Genomic DNA, 12010 nt, shown 5'->3' with positions numbered 1-12010 from the left:
TCCTTATATATTTTGGATATTTACTCCTTATTATATACATGGTTTTCATATATTTTCTCCCATTCTGCAGGTCATGTTTTTATTCTGTTGATTGCTTCCTTTCCTGTGCAGAAGATTTTTAGTTTGATGTGGTCCCACTTGCCCATTTTTGCTTTTGTTGCCTCTGCTTCTGGTGTCATATCCAAGAAATCGCTGCCAAGATCAATGTCAAGAAGGCTTTCCACTATGTTTTTTCCGTAGGATATTTACTGTTTCAGGTTTTGTGTTTATATCTTCACTCCATTTTGAGTTTTGTTTGTTTGTTTATGATATAAAATAAGGGTCCAATTTCATTTTTTGCAATGTAAATATCCAGTTTTCCCAACACTGTTTGTTGAAGAAACTATCCCTTGTCTTCATTATCTTTTTCCATAGGGTTTAATGACTGAGTTTATTTTATGGAGCCTTAGAACACCAACTTCATTATTTCACCATGTATATATATATATCTGTCAGATTTACATAAAAATTTAGAATGAGATACTCCTTTGGAAAGGACAGGATTAAGATGCTCAAATGTCAGATTAGATGCTTGGACTCTATTTGTCTTACAATTGCAGGCTTTATTCAGCAAATGTTTACTGGGGTCCTGAATATAAATAGAATATATTCTGTCCTGCTTATTCTCTCTTTCAATCTCAATCGCTCCCTTCCTCTCTCTTTGTGTATGTGTTTCTTGTCTCTGTTATTCTCTCTTTCTCTTAGGCCTTCCCTCTCTCCTTCTGTCTGTATTATACAAATGTGGCTTAGATGTGATCCTTTTTTTTTGAGATCTTAAAATCTAATTGTAGTTAGAAGACAAAAATGTATATTTTAAAGAAGAAAATGATAAATTGTAAATATAGCTTAGATCCATGTCTTGGGTAGGTGAGAAATGAGGGAAAGCACTAGGCATTTGGTGTGTCACTTCAAGCATGGCAGGGTGTCAATCTGAAGATAGGGGGAAGACAATGTTCAAAGAGTAGAGAATGAAGTAAGCAAAAACTTGGAGTTAAAAGGTAGGAGGAGGAAGATCAGATAACTAAGATAGGTCTTAAAGGATGAAAAGAGTTGACCAAATTTAAAAATAGGAAAATAGACTTTTGAAAGAGAGGACAAAAGAAAAAAAATAATTCAGCCTAGGTAAAGATGAAGGGGGTGGAACTTAGAAAAATCTCTATGAAGCAGATTATGGTGGATGGAATAAGTAGCAAGTGATAGACTAGAAACGTGGATTAGAACTGGGTGGTAAAGGGCTTTGAGGGCCAGAATAAAGACTTTGGATCTGTCTTGGAGACAATGAAGAATTGACCACTAGAAATTGTAAGAAGAGAAATGGTATGTGTAGATGCAAGGTGCTTGAATGGTGTGGTTGGTTGCTGTGAGTTAGGACAGTGGCTCTGAGGATGAAGGGAGATAGCGGAGACAGTATAAATTCTCACTGAGTAGCAAAGGGCAGGTTTCTATGAGCTAGAGCCAGTGTGCTACACTGAAGATAAATAATAGATAAGCATAAGTCATTTTCTGCTTCTCGAGATTTTAGGAGGCAGACGTAGAGCCTCCCAAAGAGAACAGTTTGTAGCTTTTACCACTAAAAAGTCTAATTCCAAATTGTTTACTGATTTTTTATGGACTCGTTAAATCTCCTAAAGCATACCATTTAAAGCAATTATCACTTCGTGGTTCATATAAAATTTTCATACAAGTTTTTGGCTTTTGTCCCTGCCTGGGTTTTAGTAGCTTTCTCAGTCTCCTCAGACAGGTAAAGTTTTATAGTTGCTTTTTTTAAAAAAAAAACTCTGTTTTAACAAAATGAACTGATGTTCTTGGACTTTTCCTGGGAAATCTTTTACCTTAGAAAGACATTGTGTACAATATGGATTTCATTGTTCTTCTCATAAGAACTGTCATTGAAACTGATATTTTTCTAGTAGATGCATTTTCTTACAATGTTTAAGGACTCTTACATTAGTTTGCATCATCCATGTTAATGTTAACTCTGCTTTCATGAACAATCTCTCTTGGTTAGGGTTAGGATTGGCTCTGTTTCACAGACTTAAATAACAAGAACGTATTTTCTCACATGAATGCCAGACTTAGGTAATTGAGTGGGTGACTGGTGCCACTGCTCTACAAAGTCCTTGGGGACTCAGCTCCTTCCAGCTTACCTGCCACCAGTCTCTCAGGAGGAGCCCTTGTTTTCATGGTCTGGGATGATCCAGCCATGACACCCCTGTTCCACCAGCAGTAAGGCAAAGGGTTGAGTACAGGACAAGGAGCACTTACAAGCTGTCTGTATGGAAGGAGACTTCACGCATACGAAGGCCCTTCAGCCTACATCTGATTGGCCAGTGCTGAGGCCATAGCCACAGCTGGCGCTGTAGGGCATGTAGGGAAAGAGTGAAATCATCTATAACCTTGCAGGCAAGTAAGAACGGATATTAGGAGAAATTCGACTTCAAAGAGAAGAAGGGGGAAATATAGTATTTTGGATAGGTAACCACATTAGAGAGCCAGCAAAGCTTTTCAGATGCTGTTTAACCCAGTTTGTCTCTCTGAATGTGTTTGCCCTTCTAAAAATTAGGATAATCATTCTGTCCTAAATTATTCTTAGTGTTTGTGGTTGTGGGTCAAATACATAGTGGGTTATCAGCACATCAAAAATTAGGTATTACACAAATATGAAGTATTATTTTAAAAAGTATTAAGTAACCTTCTGAATAAAAACTCACATATTACTGGAGTGATGTGTGAGTTTTTACATTAGATCCTATGCTAACCTTATTTTACATGCAGAAAATAATATATTAATGACAAATAACTCATATAGAGAAAACACATCTTTTTACGAAAAGTTTTCAAGAACACGACTATGCATTTGATTCTTCTATCAATTCTGTGCAATAAAGATAATTATGCCCAGTTTACAGACCGGAACACTAAAGCAGAGAGGTTAAATGAATGGCTCAAAGCGACGCAGCTCCTTAGTGGTGGGTTTAGAAACTGTGTTGTCTGCAAGTATCACACGTGTTTGTAACCTTGCTGCTTGACTCTTCCTATGTCAACTTCTCGTTGCTCATTTAGAAAAGTCTAGGTCTCTGAGGTTAGAATGCCAGAGTCTCAGTTATTTATCTTTACTTTATCTACATGGTGTTCTTTTCCATTTCTCACCAATACGAAATAAACCCTCCAATCTGTCGGTCTCTTCCTGTATACATCCATTATCCTGAAGAACCACCTAATTTACTGCCTCACTAAATGTCCTTTAGTCCCTGGCTCACTCGACTGCTGCCCTTCTGTAAGTGTCAACTCAGGTCCCATCTTCGTGTGAGACATTTCCTCAATACTTCATTCCACACAGACCTTCAATTTTCCTGAACTCTGTAACATGAGAATATATATAGAATGCATATATTACATTTAATTATAGAAATAAATTATACACTGTATCAGATGATTCCATATGTCTTAGCTTTCTCCCCCCACCTAGACTGTAAGGTCTCGTACAATACTTCTTAAGTTATTTCAGTAGCACAAGGACAGTGGTAAGAACAGAGGAGGAAGTTCTGGCATATGTTACAAAGGTCACCATTTATTAGTATTTCTCACTACAAATACATTCCACTATTGGAAAAAAATTTTGGTTTAAGTTATTTGTTAAAAAACAAACATCTCATATCACATGGTTTGAATATATGTTCATTTTGCAGAACAAAGGTCTTGCACTCCCAGATCCTTGTAATGTAACCCCTTTGTTATACATAAGTTTATGCGGTTTGCCTGAGTTTATGTGGTGGAGCAGAGACAAGAAGGGTAAGCTCTCCTCACCTTTAGACTTCCCTCCTTTCCTCCGTCCCTCCCTCCCCTCATCAATTTCAGTTCATAGCTTTTAATTCTTAAGAATCATCTTAATAAAAAAGATGTTTTATTCAAAAGACCACTGATCCTCTTTTCTCCGTCTTTTTTCCCCCTTCCAGCCCTCTTCAATCTGATTCCTGTGGGCCTGCGTGTGGTGGCCATCCAAGGGGTGAAAGCCAGCCTCTATGTGGCCATGAATGGTGAAGGTTATCTCTATAGCTCAGTAAGTACCTCATTGTGTGTGTGTGAGTGTGTATAAAAACTGACTTTGGAGTAACCGTTATTCCATTATTTCAGGACAAAAAATTGGCAGTTGATATAATTTCATGTTTTCTGACCTAGTATGTTAGAGTTGTTATGAAGATTTTACAATTTAGGATGTTGAAGATCTTCTGTTGAGAAAGAGCTGGTTACTTCCCATGCAATGTAAATTCTTTTCATCTGTCTTCCACTTCTAGAGGATAATCTATTTTTTGAATTTTATCCTTCTGTTTAATGCAAGAAGTGTCATTTTTCCTTGCTCCTGTTACCTCTTATTCAGACACAGAGGATGATTTAGGAAGCTGGATTTTTCAGTTTGTCTATGAGTCTTCCTGGTCTTATTATGGAGAAAGAACTTTCAAAATAGAATACATTTTTGTTGTACTTAATAAAATCTACATAGTACCAGATTCATCAGATTCCTGAGGTAACTGGTCACTTTAAAGGCAATGTGAATTTGTGGAATTAGCTCTGGATTAAGGGCGGGGATATTTGAGTTTTATTTGCATTTCAGTTACTATGTAGCTATCCCTTTGGGCAAGTCACATCTTGTTGACTTAATTTCTGGACCTTTAAACTTACAGAATTTTATAACTGAAACATATATAATTTTATTAACCAATGTCACCTCAATAAATTAAATAAAATATAAAATGAGGATGTTGTCTAATGTCTCTTTTAAATCTAAAGCTAATAAAATTAGGTAACATCAGTGGCTACATTATCAGCACTGACATATTTTAAAGTAGTTAATGCTATTCTGATGCCTGTCTTACTCTCAAGATAATAATTTATGCATTGAGAGAGAGTGTGGCTGCACTGAATCTTGTGTGTAGATAATTTCTGTTCTCTTCTAAGGGAGCTGTCTATTTGTAGTTCATGAAGAAATATCCTTGAAAATTGTGGATACAGATTTCTACCCTTACATTCTGTGTTCTCAGTAAATAACACAAGGTTATTCAGGAAGTTCACTCATGCTTACTGGATTCTGAATTAGTTGTTGAATAACTTCTACTAAACTTTTTGTATAGTCAATTAAATGAATCTCTGGTATATTATGCTTGATATTAGTAATATATCTGTCATTCATAACATAATTCTTAAAGTTATGGTTTTACTCTTGAACATATTCAGATCTAATTATACATTTATATACTAGATGTGTACATACACATTGTTTTCAGTAGTTTCTATCCAAATTAATTCTTAAAGGTAAATATATTTTGGGTCAAAACAATGGGCTTTATTTCTTACTGTGTCTTATTCTGACAGTTCTTGTGTCCAGTTACTCTGAGTCTATATTTTAAATGTAAAAATTAAAATAAAAAAGAAAGATAACATGTTATTTTGAATAATTCCAGCTCTCTTAAGCTTTTAAAAACAATTTAAATGTACTACAAACTAAAACATGGAGGTGATCTTAGAGTAGTATTGATTTAAGGATTTAATCAGTCATCAGGTAAACAGCTAAAGGTAGGTTATATTACATTTATTGTTATATTGAGATTATTACCTATTTTTATTTAAAAGGTCATAATTCAGGTTGTAATTCCACAAAGACTGTAAAGCTTATTTCTTTGGGCCAGAGTTTATTTCTAAAGGTCTGGGAGGAAGAAAACACAGAAAACCTGGCAGTGGTACTATAGGCAGGAGCCAGCTGTGTAGAAGCCTCTGTGTGTGTGTGTGTGTGTGTGTGTGTGTGTGTGTGTGTGTGTGTGTGTGTGGTGGGGCAGGTGGGGTGGGGTGGCGGACATGGGGAGAGGTCACCCTGTTGGATGCAGTCCCAAAGTTCCTGGGAGGAGCCTGGGCATTCCGCGTGAGGTGACTGAACCTGCTACTCTGCAGCATTTCCCAGATGCATGGCTTGAGCCCATAGGAGGAGGTTTTAAGGAATTCTTGCCAAGAGACTCTCATTGTAGGTTCCTTTTTTTTCAATAAAGAGCTAATTAATACTTTAGTAAAGCCAATATAGTCAGCTGTGGTTGAGTTACCTATTTGGGGTACCCAGATTTTCAGTTTTCCTCTTCACTTAAATGACACCTGCTTCACATCAAGAATTGCAGTGCTTTCTTCTGCTTATGATCCTGCAGGGCTCCTGGGAACAGCTTTCCTTTAATTGTAAGTGTGGCATCACTGTCATAGGTCATCAGGGTTCCTACTTTCAAAATCACTATTTTATGGATAACACTATTAGGAGATAATGCTGGTTTTTAATTTTAAATAGTGGGAGTAGGTCCGAAGACTTTGTTATAGGACTAAAGGAAGCCAATCTAGGGGAGGCAGATGTGAAAGAGAATTGGGTATCAAGGCTTCATCACACTTCATACTGCTGCTGTCTGTGAGTTACGTCTCAGCGGGAGAGCACCCATGCGTTCTGGAGCCTTGTGGTGAGTTAAAAACAGGCCCATAACAGAGTCTTTTCTTTGTGTTTTGGGATGTATTGAGGTTTGAAGTTATTTGAAAAGCAATTTGCTCCTTTATGTGAAACAAGTGTAGTTGACCGTCCCAGTCAGGGCCATATCTGCAGCATATGGTGGGTAAGGGATGGGAGAGGGATGGATGGCTGATTGGCCATCCAAGACGACCTAAAGAAACAAAATGAGCATCCAAAAGAACTTCACAAATGGTATCATTTTAGTGTCATTTACATGGTTTGTATTCACATTTAAGCCAGGAATTAATTCCCTGCTAGTACTGACTTCCACCCCCTCCCCAGGAAGAGAAAGAGAGAGTGGGAAAGGCAGGGTGATTGTTAAGTAGTGTAGAGTGAAACTTTAAGATCCATTTTGAAGATCTATGTTTTAATAGGTGAGTTCAGTCCATATGTATTAAATGAGATTATTGATGCATCTGGATTTGTTTTTATCATTGTACTTTATATATTTTTTGCTTCCATAGTCATCTTTATTTTCTTGCATTATTGAAACATTTTTTCCCTATTTTTATTCTTCTGCTGCTTTGTAAATATAGGTTATAAGTCTCTCTGTTTGGTGATTTACCCTTATTTTTAGCATACATACATAAGTATACAGTTTGCTAAATATTTTTAGTGTTTCTGTGTCTCTTCTAAACAACCGACAGACCTGAGGGTGTTTTCTTGCTTGGTGAGCACCACTGCCCTTTTTGGCAATTTGTTTAGTTACATTTTAAAATGAAATCATGTGCATAATGTTATTATTCTATAGCTAATAGTTAAACTTACTGGCCTTTAAAAAATTTCTGTGCATACAGGTTTTGTTTTGGTGCCTCTGAGTTTATTTCTCTTATAAAAGAAATCTTTGTTTTTTGTTTGAGGGTGTGTAGATGGTGAATTCATTTCATCCTGGTCTCCATGAAATGCCTTCCTTTCATTTTCACTCTGGAATTGCAGTTCAGATGGTTGTACAATTAGACTAATATTTTTATATTGCATTGATTTCTGGCATCTGTTATTGACTATCAGAAGTTTGCTGCCGGTTTAATATCCTTTCCTTCATAGGAAACCTACATGGAAAACTTAAGGGATATTTTTCTCTTTATACTTCATGTTCTGCAAGTTCACTATGATGTCTAGTTGTGACCTGTCTTAACTTATTTTGTTAGGAATTCAGAATCACCTTTTAATTCACAGAATCATAGTTCTTAAATTTTGGAAAATTTAACTCTTAACCCATACACATTTTATTTCTCTATCATGTTGTCCAATCTCTTGTGCTGGCAATACTTACAATGACTTACATTAGAAACTTCCAAATTAATCTAAAAAATTTACACCATCTTGTTTGTAATTTCACTATGTTTTTAAGGTTTGGATGTCCAATGGTTTTTGTTTACTATTTATCTGTTCCTGATTTATTTCCTCCTGATTTTACTCTCTGGCTCTTTTTACAAAAAAGTCATCAACCATTTATATCTCTGAGTATTATTATAATACTTTGTCAGACTTTTCCATAGGGTTAATTGGGTAACGAATTCATGTTTCAATTGTTGATTTTGTTGGCTGCCATTTTTAGAAGGAGATTTAGATTATATTAGAATTCAGAATGAGTTTTTAATGTGTTTGGAATTTTGATCTGCAGGCACATTTTTCTCCCTTTTCTCCTCTCCCAGATCTACTTCCTGCAAGGTCTGCCCTCACTTCCTGGCAATTTTTTGGTTATAGCTATCCAGCCTCCACTGGCCCTACTGTAGAGTCATTTAGGAGTCAGTCATTTCAAGGCTCCTATTCTAGGGTAACACTGAGGTTAGGGAAGGAGGCCTGGGTTAGGGTGTGGCTTAGTCTACTTCTCATTGTGAGGCGATGTCTATCATTGCTCCTGCCTAAAATAGTAACAGCATTTTAAAAGTTTTATTTTAACTTTATAAGAGTTGGAGTAGGACAACTATCCCAGCCCCTGGTGTGGGCAGGTAGCCTGGCTCTAGTCCTCTATTCTATATTCTAGATTATAGAATATATTCTATATTATAGAATATATTCTATTCTATAGCGGGTTTTATTGACATTTTAACCTGAGCAGAGTTCAATTCTGGGTCACAGGCCCTCCTTGAGGACCTGAGCCCAGTAGGCCTGCAGCTGTCACCTGCTCAGTGCTTTGTATTTCCATCCTACATGCAGGTACTTAGCTTGCTTTGATCCTGGCATTGTCATTTAGGCCTCATATTTTTATATTTTATTCATCATTGCTATTTGTTTGGAGCAGAGTGGATGAACTGTATTTTGAACTCATGCCCTTTCCCCCTCTTTTATTTTTTATTGTGATACCATAGAATAAAATTTACGATCTTACTCATTTTTACATGTACATTATGGTAGTGAATTAAAGAAAGAGTAACAACAAAAATGAGAGATTGCTTGATCGATTCATATCTTTTTGATCATTTAGAATTCTATACCTGAATCTGATTCTTTAGCAATAGTAGAAAATGTCAAGATTGCAAGATGACACTGACTTCATATTGAAAAACTGATAAAAAATTATTGAGAAACTTGGAAGGGGCCTCTGAGGGAGAAGAAAAGAGAAGGTCAATATTGAGAACCATAAGAAAAAGATATTTTATACTCACAAGGTAGACAATAGGAGAAAAATGTGTTTTATTTTATTCTTCTAATTCCTTTAGCTTCCCCACTATCACAGATGTCCAAAATACCCCATCACTTGAGGACCCAATAAAATTTTCGGGTTCTGCAGCCAAATATAGCTTTCACATTTTGTACTTTGATAAGATATTTATCGATGTATTTCCTTTCTTCCTTTTGTTATATTTATTTGTTTTTATGCCCCTTCTATCCTGTCAGATGCAAGCTCCTTGGAGTTAGAGATCAAGTCTGAAACAGAATAATATCTCCTGTAGCACTGAGAACTGCAATCCCCTTGTAATGGTATCTGTTAAATTCCTGTTGAATCTGCTGATGGATGCATTTCATGCAATTTAATTCTGGTAATGTTTCATTGGCCATCTGGTCTAAATGGTTCTAATGATAATTTTCCTGATTGTGACTCTACATCCTTTCTTGTTCATTTAATTAGCTCAACTTTGAATAGGATATATCTGTCCTATTCAAATATGAAAAATTTGGTTGAGGAATCATATTGTTCATACTTTTGTGCATTGAGGCTGATATTGTGTTGTAATTCAAGATATTGATGTTTTCATGTTTTCCTTTTTGAATTAAATAGGTCTTTTAAAAGAGAGGTGGGACAGGAAGCAAAGATTGACCAGGACATTTTCCTGTGAAGCCACCTGGTCATCACGGTTCATCTCTCAGTGAAAGATTTCTACTCCATGTTGAAAAGAAATAGATCTTTTAAAAACATGTCTAGAATAGGGGTACAAATTCTTACTTTGCAGAATAGGGGTACAAACTTCTTTGCAAATCAAGGTTCCTCATCAACTGACTTTCTCATGGAATATTCTGAAAACTGAGGTATGTGCAGAAGTATTTCTTGGGGCAAGTGGTATCTCTAAAAATTCCTAACATTGAAGGACAGTGAGAGTGAGAGAGAGCACCTTAGTCCTTAACGCCAAATTAGTCATAGAATGTTGAAGTTAATGGCACCTGAATAGAAAGAAGTCAAAGACCAAATCACAACAATTGTTCAGCAATTAGATTTTAAATATTCTGTTTAGGTCATTTACATAACTTTTTCTTCCATATGCTCGTGATGTCTTTGAATTTTATGACATTTATTTCTCATTTTAGGTTAATTTTTGGTCATAGCACTGAGAAAATGATTACTTGTTTTGTCTATTTATTTTTACTTTCATATATAGAAATTAATTGAACTAGAATATTCTTTTCAACTAAAAATAAAGAAAATATGGAATCCTGTCAGCCCAAGAATCTGGCATTTGTTCCATGCAAACATGTGACATGATTTTTTTGTTGGAATTATGTTGCTTTTCTTTAGAAAGAATTAACAGGTCATTAGTTATACTTTCAGTAGGAATTGAATGAATAATGTTAAGCATCCATTTTTATCTTACTTTGATGTTTTCAGCTCTATGTGGTGTTGGTGTTTTATTCCAAGAGTTTATAACTTCTGGAAAGTGTTAATATTTTAGCTCCATGACTAGCCTTAAGTGTGAAAATTGGCACATGTGTTCTTAATAACACTTTTCTATCTTACCATCAGGCACGTTAGGCCAACACAGTCATAGATCCAAAATTCCTAGATTGTGTTTCTTTAGTCATTAGCAAATTAGGCAGTATTAAATAGTATTTAAGAATGCAAGCTTTAGAAATAAATCATAGCTTTGTAATGTACTTTTTTAGTTCCATTATAGGAGTTTCTTAATCTTTTAGACTCAGTTTTCCTGTATGTAAAATGGGGATAATAATGAAAATGACTGCTATATAGGATTATAGTAAGGATTACATGAAATAATGTGTGTGAAGTCCTGGCACCATGCCTAATACATTGTCAATTCTGAGCGTTAGCTATAAGTAGCAGCTGCAGCAGTAGCAGTAATAGCTATATTAAAGAAGATGCTCAGTGTATCCTCAATGGATTTCTTACCATCAATCCGGGAAGTTCATGCAGGGTTAATTCTACTCTTTGTTTCAGTGGTTATTACAAGTTTGCCTAATCCAATATCTTGAGCCACCCTGTTCATGCAAGGCTGGTTGCAGAGTATTTGAGTATTTCTCATTTAATTAGAGCCAATTAGCTTTAGGCCCAAAACTTGGCTTTATCTGTTGAAAGGGAGTTGCCTTAAAAACAAAACAAAACAAAACTGAATTTAGAACTGAGAGGATGAAAAGATGACAGCCACTCTAAAAGCACAATGGAGAAACCAGGTCTATTTCACCTCCTGTGAAGCTGCACATGAAGAAATGCCGAAGCCAGCCTTACCTCTGAAGTTTCCAGTTTCATGAGCCAATCATTCATGCCCTTCTTGTGTGAACCAGTTAGGGTTGTATTTTTTTAACCTTATAAACTAATAAGAGGATGAACTAATATTGAATGTATTCGGATTCTCCAAAACTAAAGGTTCATTCACCCCATGTTCTCCATGTTATCCTTGAAGGATTATCCATTGGCCTCCTTCAGAAGAGTTCTGACTTTACCATAGCTTTCTGCCGATTCCCCACAGAGATTCCCTCTTCTTAGTAGTTCCACCTTTCCTCACTTGCTGTCTGAAACCAATGTAAAGGAATAGCAGTTATCACACATAAATCTTTTTGTTTTCAGTTTCTAATAACAACAACAAAAAAATCATCAGAAGTAATGGATCAGTTTTTCTTCTCAACACCCGCCCACCCCTGCCCAAGCATAAGCCAGTTTTTCAACTTTCGGGGACATTCCTTCTTCAAAATATTTCCTTATATAACTCAGTTGGAGGGAAATACACTACATAAAATAGTTTTGCAGGCCATGAGTTCCATAGACTT

General features: G+C 36.0%; 1 protein-coding gene across 2 annotated transcripts in view; it reads left to right on the top strand.

The window, feature by feature from the left end:
- Positions 1 to 12010, top strand: part of FGF12 (fibroblast growth factor 12) — a 492718-nt gene that overhangs the window by 321054 nt on the left and 159654 nt on the right. For both annotated transcript variants that reach the window (XM_054585132.1, XM_054585131.1), the window contains one exon: positions 3996 to 4099. In XM_054585132.1, coding sequence (XP_054441107.1) covers positions 3996 to 4099 — 104 coding nt within the window. The remainder of the gene's footprint in view (positions 1 to 3995; positions 4100 to 12010) is intronic.

This window comes from Pteronotus mesoamericanus, unplaced genomic scaffold (assembly GCF_021234165.1).
Source record: "Pteronotus mesoamericanus isolate MK-2021 breed Mesoamerican mustached bat unplaced genomic scaffold, CSHL_Meso_final contig_82, whole genome shotgun sequence".
NCBI lineage: Eukaryota > Metazoa > Chordata > Mammalia > Chiroptera > Mormoopidae > Pteronotus > Pteronotus mesoamericanus.
The sequence above is the reverse complement of the archived record's forward strand: the minus strand, read 5'-3'. Positions and strand labels throughout refer to the sequence as shown.